The sequence below is a fragment of the Oryza brachyantha genome, chromosome 6 (assembly GCF_000231095.2).
Source record: "Oryza brachyantha chromosome 6, ObraRS2, whole genome shotgun sequence".
NCBI lineage: Eukaryota > Viridiplantae > Streptophyta > Magnoliopsida > Poales > Poaceae > Oryza > Oryza brachyantha.
Genome location: NC_023168.2, coordinates 17,798,902 through 17,812,231, shown reverse-complemented (window position 1 = coordinate 17,812,231; position 13,330 = coordinate 17,798,902). Strand labels below are relative to the sequence as shown.

The window sequence follows — 13,330 nt, the reverse complement described above, 5'->3', positions numbered from 1 at the left end:
GCAACACGATATGTGAATCACCTCTCCGATGCTGGTCGACCCATCCACATCCAACCAACCAGCATCTGCGACAGGTAGGTGAGACCGATCAGAGAAGAAGAAGAAAGAAGAAAACCCAAAAACCCAATGATTTTGGTCGTCCTCACCACCACCACCTGTGCTCTGGACCGTGGTGGTCTCACGCACTTTACTCACGGTCCATCCGCCTCACGCCACGAGGAAGACGCAGGAGCCGTGGGGAGGGCTGGCTAGGTGACAAAACTTTATCATTTTGTTTCTGGTTATAAGCTAAATTTTAAATTTTAAATCTTAATTTTTTAAAAATTTTTATCCTAATTTATTTTTTAGCATTGATTTTTATATCGCTAAATATATATATATATAAGTAAATATATTATTTGGCTTTTTTTTTCTACTAACAAGCTAACACAGTCACCCCATGGCTAGCGGACGCACGGTTTGGAGCTGTGAAAGGACACGCGATATGACGCCAAAAAGAGGGATCCCCGGACCCGGTGGCGCGACGCCGACGCGGGGCGGATGCGTGCGCTGCTGTTTGCGTTGGCGTTTTGGCGATCTGAAGCTGATCGTCATGGTCATGGCCTACTTGGCCACGACCACGAGCGCTGCCTCTCTGAGTCACAGGTCACGGGGTGCTGCGGCTTGCGACCACGTACCATTCCTATTTTCCTAATTTCCTATTGGCGTCTCGGTGAGATCGATCGGTGATATATGCCGTGTGGCCTGGTGGGATTGGTTTAGGCGCCGGATCGATCTGCAGTGAGTGAGTGAGCATCAGAGTGGGAGCTTCCAACTTGGTTGTTGTTTAAGAAAGCATGGGTACCGTGCAACCGGTTTCAACGCTTGCTCAGCTTCGACAACAGGAAACAGTTTTTTACCACATGGGCTGTGGATGTTCACCCGTTGCCTGTATATCATCTAAATAGTCATTAAAAAATATAAAAATGTTTTAACAGATAGATAAATATGAGTTATATCACTTTACAAATTCAACTTTTACCAGTTATAGTAAAAATAACAAAAACAATTATGAATATGTGTATATTTAGTCTCAGTTTTGTGTTTCTTTACACGGTTTTGTCCTCAGGTTTTACGTGCGCTTATCGAAGTGTTAAACGGTGTATATTTTTGTAAAAAGAATTTATGTAGCAAAAAGAACATAACATTGTGTGGCTTATGTGATCGTCTGGAAAACAAAATTCTAAGTTACATGAAAAACACACTTAAAATATCGAAGGCCACAACAAGTTTCTAATCTTGATGGATTTCTATTAAAACACACCTGCATGTACGTTGTATCTGCGGTTATAAACATTTATTGGAAACTTATTTATTCATATACATGGTTAAGTTCACCTGAAAAAAAGTCTAAGTTGTTCCATTTGTTTCATATTATAAGTCGCTTTCAAGTTTACCCCAATTCAAACCTCTTTTAATTTAACTAAATTTATAGAAAAACGTAGCAATATTTTTTTTAAAAAAAATAAATATGATACATAGAATATAATCAATGGTGAATTTAATGAGTACCGTAAATGTTAGTATTTTTTTTAAAACTTGGTCGAACTTAAATATATTGAACTTAGGACAGAAAAAATAACTTATAATATAAATTGAAGGGGCTAGCCAAGAATGAACGATAATTCATTAACACTCTGACAAAGACTATTAAAATCATCATTCGAGTGCTTCTGCCAACTAGCTATTGTTTATTGAGTGGGAATGGGACCTTCCATGTGTACTGGTTTCCACCTAATGATTTGTTATGTCTCTTGGTTTTGATTTAATGATGTGTTGTTTATTCCATTGTCATAAGTATATGTACTTGTTATAAGAAAAACCTTTGGCTCCGGCTTAATTCAATAAATGCTGTAGGGTATTGAAATACAAATATTAATTTCTCTATCTGTATCCCCAGTGAGTTATCTTCTCCTGCCAATGCAATGCAACATTCTGATTAGCAAGGCTGATTAGTGGCCTGTCAAACACATGTAGCCATCCATGATCCACCAAACGGCTCCCCTGTCCTCTCTGCTGTTTAATCAGCTAACAAAACAGTACTCAAGTTTGGTCACACGTCACAAAAATTCAGGCTGTGGTAGATCTGATATGTTTGACAAATGGTTCCCCAATGGCTAATTGCTGCTAACTAATCAGCTACCTACATTTTGCTGCCGTAATCCTATTAAAAACCAACATCTAACTTGTACAGTTGTACCAAGATGTGAAAACTACAATATGTTCTTTGTTTACAAACCATTGATTCACACTACCGGATTTCGATTTCTCTTGTGATTTGTTTAATTGAAGCCAAGTTTGTCACTAGTAGAAGATCATGCCAAGTTGCCACTGACTGTGATAAATATGGACAATGTACGTACTGACCACCTTAAGATAACGTGAATGTGAAGTACAAAACTACATCCATATCTCAACCGCAGTGAGAGATGTGCGTAGGTCGGCCTAATGCCAATTTGTGACCGGCTCTAGTTTAATTGAATAAAACAAAAATTATTTTAAACATTAAATAAGTGTATTTAAATTGAATTAGAGTTGTCCCAAAATTATTAAGTTGCCAGCCAAAAATTACCTTTAGGTCCATCCATGCCCATATCCAAATTCAGTTCAAAATGGTCCTTTCCCCCTTCATCTCTAGGGTGCCTTCTGATGGATAACTCTCTAATGTATTTTACTTGTAGTATTATACTACCAGTATAAAAGAATACTTTTATACTTTATTAATTACTTAATTAGCATTATTTGTAATTTTGTTTTTTTATAATAAAGATCATGATAAAAATGACGATATTACTTTTTCAAATTTCTGCTACACCTAATAATAGTATAATTTAATCAATTATCAGATAAAAATAAATCAATAGTATGGAAAATGCACCGAGTCGGTAGTGTCCAGCGATTAAAATTAAGGGACACAGTGAAGTGAAGTTTAGCGCAATGAGTGAGAGACACACACACTCGGTGTTGATCAATGAAGCCATCTGCGTCTTCCAACAGTCGCTCGCTCCACATTTATCAAGCCAAAAAGCACACTGGCACTGCCGCGGCGGCACACCCCACTGCGGACCATCGCCACCGGCGCGCGCGCGCGAGAGAGAGAGAGAGGGAGGGAGAGTGATAGAGTGGGGAGAAGAAAGAATTAATCTTTGCCGACACCACACTGCATCTCCTTCCTCAAGCAAGCATGGCAGATTGGCAGCACCATCGAGCACCTTGTTCTGAGCCATGAGAGGAGCATATATTAGCTGTCACTCCGTGGTGGTCGATCGCCATGGTCATGTGATGTTCTAGAGGAAGGAGCCAAGATAATAAGCAAGGAGATAGCAAAAAGGACGGATTTTTTTGTTTCTTCCCAGAGGGGGGTGTGTGAGAGAGAAAGGGGAAGGGAATGGCGGCGCTGGCCGCCGCTTTGGTCGGCGTCCTCCTCTCCCTCGCGGCGGTGGCGGAAGCCGGCACCGACGGCGGCGATGGTAATGCCACATTCCCCCAGCTCCCCAGTTCTTGGTTTCTTGGGATGCATCGATTGCATTCGATGCTTGTACTTTATGATCAGTGTGCTTCGATTCTTGCAGTTGCGGCGTTGGGGAATCTGTACACCTCCTGGAATAACCCGGCTCAGCTCACCGGCTGGTCAGCCGACGGCGGCGACCCTTGCGGCGCCGCGTGGATGGGCGTCTCCTGCGCAGGCTCTGCCGTCACCTCAATGTAGAGATCGTCTGATTAAAACCCCCCAAAAATGTTTGAGTGATGAAAACAGGAAAACATTTTTTTGCCACGTTCTGTGTTGATGCCTTGCATGCTTATGGAAAGAAAAAAAATTGCTTTACTGCATTTCATGAAAAAAAATGGCTTGTCTTGCTTTGGGCATTGAAAGCTGCTGATGAAATACTGAAATGTTTGATTTTCACGTTCTCTGTCACAGCGATATTTCTGATGGATACTCGGAAACTCGCATCGTTTACATCAGTTGATTTCTGCTATCATGAACTAAATTTGGACTTTGGACATTGAAAAGTTTACGAAACGTTGTTCTTGCCTGAAATGTTGAGAGATGCTAAAAAGTTATTCCTTTTCCCTGCATGCTGTCAAGTGGTGCTAAAAAGCTATTCTGCATCGATTAATTTGACAGTTCAGGCTTCAGGAAACTGGATCCAAGCAAATTCTGGTTCTCCGTTGGTTTTCGTTTCCATTTTCAGTCGTGGGGAAAAGGGCCAGTTTTGTATGCATAAATTGTTTTGATGTTTTTCCGTTCAAAAATTGTTGTCTCAGTAACACGCTACAAACATCTATTCTGGCCACAAAATATAAATATGGATTATACAAAAGTGGCTGGAGAGACAATCTTATCCCTAACACCATACCTTTATCCTGTTATTTTCCTGTTTGCTTTGCATATGTAATTGCCTCAAATGGAGATGCTCAATGCTGAACCATTCTGTTTGTTCCCGTGTCCTGCAGCAAGCTTTCTGGTATGGGGCTGAATGGCAATCTTGGCTACCAACTATCCAATCTGCTAGCATTGAAGACACTGTATGAGCTAATACTTCAGTACACGTATTTATTGTCTTGTTTGTTCCTAATTTATGTCGTCCATTTCTTTACTTACAGGGACTTGAGTAACAACAACTTGCATGATTCAATTCCTTATCAGTTGCCACCGAATCTCGCATATCTGTAATTCTTCCTGGCTTGCACAAGTTGATTCATGTATTTATCGATGCCTGCATCTTCAGTAATAGTTACCGTGCAGGAATTTGGCGAGCAATAACTTCTCTGGTAACCTTCCATTCTCGATAGCCAACATGGTTTCGCTCAACTATCTGTAAGTTGCTTCCTATTGCAAAGGTGCAATTCATTAGGTGGAGATTATTTTTTTGGTTGAGATAGTCTAACTGTCAAAAATCACCACATCTACATGCAGCAATCTCAGCCACAACTTACTATTTCAGGAAATGGGTGAAATGTTTGGAAATCTCAGTTCACTTTCTGAACTGTAAGGCCTACATGACCTTTCTTGTTTGCAAGGCTTGTTATATTGATTTGTTGAATCTCTTGGTTTCATGAGTTCATGACTAGATTTTGTGCAATTTAAAATCTTTTCAGAGATGTATCTTTTAACAGCCTGACAGGCAATTTGCCTATTTCTCTTAGCTCTCTGTCAAATATTTCTAGCATGTAAGTTTTCACTAGTCCTCAGTTCAAAATTCAAAATTTAGTATTTAATTTCATGGTTTTGATAGTTCTTCTAACTTATTATGTAGTTACATGCAAAATAACCAACTATCGGGCTCAGTCAATGTCCTCGGCAACCTAAGCCTTACTACACTGTAAGTGGTTTTATATAGGTCTGACGCCTATATTCTTCCTTCCCTGATTTTTACCTAATGATGTGAGCTATTGTGCCTTTAAACAGAAACATAGCAAACAACAATTTCAGTGGTTCGATACCACAACAACTCAGTTCAATTCCAAATTTGATGTATGTACCAACAACCCAACATATTTTAATGCTCTTTTATATAGAAATCATCAATTTTTGCTTACTGATGGGATAATGCAATTGGAATCATCATAGACTTGGAGGAAATTCATTTCTCAATGTTCCTTCATCTCCGCCATCTATTATCACTCCAACACCTCAGGGTCAACCAGACTTTCCTCAAGGACCAACAACTGCTCCAAATATCCCTGAGATTCCTATTGATCAAGGGAGTGACAAGAAGCAACGTCTGCAAACTGGTCTGCTTATAGGGATAGTTGTTGGCTCAATGGCTGCTGCCTGCGTTGTACTTTTCTCATTGGTAGTGTGCCTTCACAACTTCCGGAAAAGTAAGGATGGTGGTATCAGTGAATCAAAAGATATTTCAGGTTCTTTTGCAGTCAACATTGATAGAGGTATGCTCCTATACATTTGTGCACAATATTTTGATTTCATTGTACCAGAATGTTTATGTTGTGGTTCAGATCTTTTCCATATAGGTCGTAATTATTCTCTTAATGTTGGCTGGTGGTAATCATTAAATTTAGACTACTGTCTGGTATCTGACTAAGACCAGATGACATGAGTAGGCATTAGGGGGAAAAACATGTGGGTGAGATACTAATATCAGTTCTCCAAATCTGATAAAATATTAATAAAAGTAACAAAGATTTGTTTGAAGTAAACATCTTATTCAGCAAGATATCGCAAACATGAAGTTTGCTTTTCTTGATGACTAGCATTTTAGCATTCTTCCTCCTTTGTTGCTGTGCTCTTTTCGCCTGCATCATAGCTACTGAACTTAAAGTGTTTGGTACCAGGGAGATGGGAATAAACTTTGTACCTTAGTCTTAGTGCCGTTTCTGCTTGTTTGATTGGCAGTGCTCCTGCCTCCATTTTGACAAAATGTGAAGTGTAACATCATTTGACAACCTCTTGGTGCTTTTCATTTGCAGCTTCTAACAGGGAAATCTGGGATCACACCCGTCAAGATGCACCTGTGGCAAGTTCTGTGCTACCACCCACTGGAAAAATGACTCCTGAGAGAGTACATGGTACAAATGGTTCTATAGCAAAGAAGATAAAAGTCCCTGTCACAGCAAATCCATATACAGTTGCTTCTCTGCAAGTTGCTACAAACAGCTTCTGCCAAGATTCGCTCTTAGGTGAGGGTTCGCTTGGGCGTGTTTACAAGGCTGACTTCCCCAATGGAAAGGTAAAACATCATTTGCAGTTATATGTTTTTGGTCACACCTCTGTACCAGATCTGCCGTGCAAGAAATTTTATACACAGTCACTTAAATACCCTCAGTGCAGAAATTTACTTTGACTTAGTATGGCATTACCATAAATGTTTAACAAAGGTTATTTTTTGCATAGCTATGATTTACTGGAACTGAATTTTGTTCTCGATCACAGGTACTTGCAGTGAAGAAGATAGACAGTGCCTCACTTTCCTTGTATGAAGAAGATAATTTCCTTGAGGTTGTATCTAGCATTTCACGACTTAGGCACCCAAACATTGTGCCACTTACAGGCTATTGTGTTGAACATGGACAAAGGCTTCTTGTGTATGAGCACATTGGAAATGGTACATTGCATGATATATTGCATTTTTCTGATGAAATGAGCAAGAACCTTACATGGAACACCCGTATGAGGATAGCGCTAGGCACTGCTCGAGCTTTAGAGTATGTTATTGAGCACTCTACCGTTTTTCACTCCATGAAAAGGTTATGTTAATCAAGTATAATGCTACAATTCAACGCCAATCTTTCTTCAGGTACCTGCATGAGGTGTGCTTGCCCCCTGTTGTACATAGAAACTTAAAGTCAGCAAATATCCTGCTTGATAAAGAGTACAGTCCTCATCTGTCTGACTGTGGCCTTGCTGCACTGACACCAAATCCTGAGAGAGAGGTAAGTAATGTGGTAGCACATCTATATAAAATGGTAGTTATTTCCAACCTTTCATCTTTATCTCATGTAGAATCTTTGGGCTAAATCATGTATTTTGATCCCAGGTTTCAACTGAAGTGTTTGGATCTTTTGGATATAGTGCCCCAGAGTTTGCCATGTCAGGCATATATACTGTAAAAAGTGATGTGTATAGTTTTGGAGTAGTGATGTTAGAACTATTGACAGCACGCAAACCGTTAGACAGGTACATTTCATTATTATTTCATGGTCAGTAAGTACTATCTCCGTTTCAAAATATAAAAATTTTTAGCATTGTCTAGATTTATATAGATGCTAATATATTTAGATTTACATGCAAACCATATACATTGATCAATAAATAAATTTAGACAAGACTAAAAAGTCTTACAATATAAAATGGAGGAAACAGAAGTAAATAAGTAATTTATTGCTGTAGTTCCTTCAAGATCACCATTCATTCTTGCATTCTGATGTGAACCAATTTGTCTGCAGCTCTAGAGAGAAATCCGAACAGTCTCTTGTCACATGGGCTACTCCACAGCTTCATGACATCGATGCTCTTGCGAAGATGGTTGATCCAGCAATGGATGGGATGTACCCTGCAAAATCTCTCTCCCGTTTCGCCGATATAATTGCGTTGTGTGTCCAGGTATTATCCATCATCTTCTCGCACATTTCTTCAACCCGCATTTGACCATCCACTTCTTGTTTGCCAAAAAATCTGTTTCAATCATAAATTTGGTTTTGGTTGTGATATGAGCTAATAATATCATCTAAAAAAAGAACTAATAAAACATAACAAGATCTTCTCATCATCATCATCATCTGTTTGTGCATAATATTGTGAATGTTTTTGTAGCCTGAACCGGAGTTCCGGCCACCGATGTCCGAGGTTGTCCAGCAACTGGTGCGCCTGGTGCAGAGGGCAGGCATGGTGAGGCGTCAGTCAGGAGAGGACGTAGGGCTTTCATACAGGGGCCCTGACCGCGAGGGAGGCACAGCAGACGTCTTCTTCTGAGACCAAAAATTCCTCTCAGCGATACAAAGTTCAGTACAAACAGACAGTTGGAAGATGAAGCAAACTGGGACTGACTGGGCCAACACCACTTGTTGAGTTCTGCATCCATCTTCACCATGGTTCTCTTCTCTTCTCTGTGATAATCTGTCCAGCTTGTATACTTGTATTATGTTGATTTTGTTTGGGCCTCTGCTGGGACTTTGTGAATGGCATGTACAGCACTCAGTTGGCTCAGCTGGTACTATGGTATTTATAGTAGATAGGAAAAAAAAAGGTAGATAATTTGTACATTTGTGAACTTTGGACTGCTTTTCTTGAGGCTTTCGAGTTTCAACGGATGAACATTCCACTCTCGAGTCTCGATGGCGACCTATTAATAGTCTACATGCTTAGCGTTATGTTGTTCATATTCGATCTGATTGTTTGTATATTGGCTTATTGGCCATAACCAAAATTTAAATTTTAAAAGTCAATTTAGAGCTGAATTTGGGTTATTTTTATCGTAGTTTGATCTCAAACTGACTTTTAAACCACGAATGATATAGATATAAAAGTTTCATTTATAATTTTTTTTTGGCTGCTTTCTTTTCTTCACAGATGATGATGAGAAGCCTTAATTTTTAGCTAGTACTTATTCTTTTCATCATGTGCATCCATGATCGTCCTCCTTGTCTTAAAAGAACTCCTGAAAATTTCTCAGGGTGGACAGTGACCTTTGTTGGTGAGGCAAGCCTGAGTGATTTTCAGCCAAGCAGATGCGGACGTCTACAGCATGTCGGCCGCCTGCAAATTGCGATGCGATTATGCAAATGCTGCAAACTCACATGGCAATTATTTCAGTAATAACAGGAGGCTGAGGCTCTGTGCTCTGTTCACATGTCGTCTCGTCCTCTTTTGCGTGCTAATGTCAAATCAAACCGCGAGATGGCGACGCTGTTGACGATGGAGGCTATAGGGGTATCTTTTGGGTTTTTTCTTTGAAAAAACATTCGATATATTTGCATACGGAAAATAATTTATAAATAAAATTTTTATATATGTGTTTATAGTAATTTAAAATTCTAAGGCTTAAAAAACTATGATGAAAAAAATTTAAAATCAACTTTAAATTTAATGTTAAAAATTTAAATTTTCGCTTATAATATAAGTAGGAGCAAAAAGCTAAAAGATTAGGGGGTACGATCTCTTCCTTGATTCTTGCTTTCTTATCTTCTTCAGTCAGCTGCTCTAGTAGTGTCCATTGAACCGTAAAATTGATCTGTTTAGATGGTGTGCTACTGATATATTTTTAGTGATGAAATTTATTTTGATCTTTGTTTTAAATAAGTAATAGTCAATTATTACAAAAGTTGCAGAACAAATGATTTTAAATTAAAAAAGTCATAACTTGATTAAAAGCAGGAAAACTATTTAGGAAACCATTTTAAAGACTGAGATAAACCTCTGTCTATAGTTGGTGAGAAACTGCTAACAATTCATCGGTGGCTTACAAGTTAAATGCAATCTTTGTTTTTTTCTCAAACAAAAAAAGGAGAATATTATGCTACTGATGAATGGGATATTGTTTCTTCTTTGAAGTTAAAAGTGAGTAGATCAAATTGGTTTGACTTTTCGTCTTATTTGAAATTTTTTTATGATTAATATTTTTATTGATACTGGATGATAAAACATAAATAGTATTTTATGCGTGACTAATTCTTTTAAGTTTTTACAGATTTTTCAAATAAAACGAATAGTCGAACTTGAAACATTTAAACATAGAAATTGAAAAATAAAGTTATTATGCGACGGAGGTTATAGCAGTAGTAATTAGCTGGAGAAGTGACTTTCAGATGGTGGTCACGTCAACGGGTCAGGTTTAGTTGGACGTTCTAATCACGTGAAATCAGGCGATCACACTCCACACGCCAACCGATCGAAGGCATTATGCTCTGTCCTAAAACAAATCAGTTTTTAGATATTATGTTTGACTCTTCGTTTTATTAAAAAAATTATGATTAATAATTTTATTTTTATTAGATAATAAAATATGAATAATATTTTCTATATAACTATTTTTAAAAAAATTCTTAAAAATTTTTCAAATAAGACAGCTCGATATAAAAACCCTTTTGGTTTTTTTAGACGCAGTAATCAGTCAGGAGCACTGGAGTAGCTGCATTATTCGTATTAATAATGCAATTATGGAGGTAGTGCAGAATTTACATTTTTCTTTTAAACTCATTCTTAAACAATCTTGTAAGGGACAAATGATGGCACATCTTTACAACTCCCTCCGTTAAAAAAAAAACTTCATTTTTAATATACGTACATATATCAATAAAAAATATAAATATAAGAAAATCTCTTTCATTTTCAAATCCCAATTCACATGCTCACTATTTTTTAAATTCCAATAGATTTGTTCCGTACTTTATCAAACACCACTATAATAATTATTTAGAAATATTTTTTTAAAACAAAGAAACGAGTTAAAAGTGAAGTCTTCGTGGTACTGAGGTTACTTAAAAGCACATTTATCCTACTCTCTCCACTCCCATATCACATGCACGCCGCCACGCCACGCTCCCGCCTCCACCGCCTCTGCGCTCCGATGTGTCTCGCGTCATCGCGTGTAGTTAGTACCGGATGATACCACTGGTATGATACTAGATGACACTAACTGGTATCATGTCACTAGCATATCATATCACGTAGATTTGCTTATTTTTCGCGCGCACATTTCTTAAACCGTTAAACAATGTGTGTTTTTTAAATTTATATAGAAAAGTTACTTAAAAAATTATATTAATCTATTTTATAATTTTTATAAAAACAATTAATTAATTATATATTAATCTATAACTATAATTTTTTGCCCAATAATTAACCTCCCGCCAAACGCAGCTGTATACATATAACCACGAGTAAAAAAACACATACTCTCTTATTTTTTTTACGCTATTGATTTTTTATTTACGTTTGATACTTTGTCTTATTCAAATAATTTATATAGTTATTGACTATTTTATTATGATTTGATTTAGTATAAAAAACTTTACGTATGATTTATTGTAACATACCCAAGCCTGTAAACCCGAGAACTAAATTTAACTTAAATGCATCACGTGGTTAGGAGTGATTTTAATTGTTTTTGGATCTTAATCATCTCATCATCACATGCAATAATAGACCTAGAGTCACAAAAATAATTAATTTGGTATTTATGTGCATCCAAAAATTCTACAAAAATTCTGAAAAATACCTTGATATGTCAGAAACCAACCCACAAATTTTCATAATTTTTAATTAAGGTTTGATAACTCTTTGATTTATTTTAATCTCTCCAGAAACCTGAAAAACTGTTAGTAGATTCAAACTTGCTCTCTTCGAAAAATTTATTTAAAAACCTCTTTTAAAAGTTTTGTTTCAGCCAAAGTCTTCTACTAACTTTCTTCTAACACCAAGAGTAGTGGCACACCATGGATCACTCTTTAACCCTTTCTTCTCTCCCTTCAAAAATCGAATCAGCTACTAACTGCACCGTCAACGGCTGCTAATCATGGTGTCAACCCATGTTCATCCCTTTATTAAGCCTAAACCAAAAACTTCTAACCAAAACCACTTCAGGCCTTTCACTCTCCACATCACCCCCGACCAAGAGGATCACTAGTACACGCTTGTTGCTGCACAAAATCTCCCTTCAATCCCCTCCAAAGATGCTTGGCAGACAACCTTCCATGACAGCCTCCAATCGAGATTTCAAATTTCTTTCACTTGCAAGTGGGCTCCACACTCCTAGGACCCACATGGCAGCCTCCCAATCTCTCCTCACAGCCTCCACCGCCCTCCATGCCCAATGGGAGCCCAAGAAACCCCATGATTTCACTAGCCACCCCTCTCTCTCACTCCACCCACTTCATTTTTGCTTATTTCTCAAGCCAGCGCGCCAGTAGTAAGGGCATCCTCCCCCCATCACGTTCCAAGCCCGAGCAAAAGCATCCCATGCCCAGGTTACTCGGAGCTTCGCCGTCTTTCCCGGCACCGGCAACTTAGGCGTTGTCGTTCTCCATCCCTGGTGAGTCCCTCTCACTTTCTTTCTATGGAACGTGATCTACGTATCACGCCGAGCTCATCCGTGCCTCTTTTGCCCAAGAAGCAATCTATCGAACACGTGGTGGGCGTCACCGACCTCGCCGCCGGCCAACGTCTTCACCGCTCACGTGGACATCGTTTCATCCGTTTCTTCGCTTGTTGAGCACCCTAGTACCTTGAGACATCTCTGGCACTAACTATTTTGCACTAACCGAGCCCTTGCATGCACTAACCAAGCCATTACAAGCACATGCATGGCCATACCAAGACATATCACTGTTGTTGCTCGTGTTCCATGGGCTACGGACCACCATTTCCCTCACCACCACCACTCACGGATGCGCAAGGACCCCCTCTACATTTTCTCTTTTGCGCTCGAATCGATTCAGGCCACCGATCGTCGCCGGCGAGCTGAAAATCCAACTCACCCATGGCTACCCCTTGTTTGAGCCGACGAGGGACCTCCTTCGGAGAATTCGACTAAAGCTAGGGTCCTATCCAAAAACTGCCTAGACACATATTACTGTAGCAAGGGAGTGCGGGTTGATTTCCTATCTTACGAGGGCCTTTCTGCAAAACGCCCCTCACTTCAGAAAACGCCATTCACTGACATGTGGGCCCGGCTGAAATTAAATTTTGAAAACTGATTTCTATTTTTTAAGCTGAGAATGAGTAGAACTTCAAAATTTTGTAGAAAATTCATTTTAACTCCGAAAATTGTGAAACCAGTTTTGTTAGATCCGTGGAACTGTCAACTATTTTAGAAAAATATAAAACTTG

At 38.7% G+C, this 13,330-nt stretch overlaps 1 protein-coding gene across 1 annotated transcript; it reads left to right on the top strand.

Moving 5' to 3' along the window:
• The first annotated feature begins 3,024 nt into the window (after nt 1-3,024).
• Nucleotides 3,025-8,516, top strand: LOC102705643 (protein STRUBBELIG-RECEPTOR FAMILY 8-like). The gene is made up of 16 exons (XM_006657100.3): nt 3,025-3,509; nt 3,612-3,744; nt 4,498-4,569; nt 4,648-4,713; nt 4,790-4,861; nt 4,961-5,032; nt 5,143-5,214; nt 5,301-5,366; nt 5,453-5,518; nt 5,615-5,934; nt 6,475-6,734; nt 6,938-7,209; nt 7,302-7,437; nt 7,542-7,681; nt 7,951-8,107; nt 8,318-8,516. The coding sequence occupies exons 1-16, from the start codon at nt 3,428-3,430 to the stop codon at nt 8,474-8,476; spliced, it is 2,145 nt and encodes a 714-aa protein (XP_006657163.3). The 5' UTR covers nt 3,025-3,427; the 3' UTR covers nt 8,477-8,516.
• Nucleotides 8,517-13,330: the final 4,814 nt, after the last annotated feature.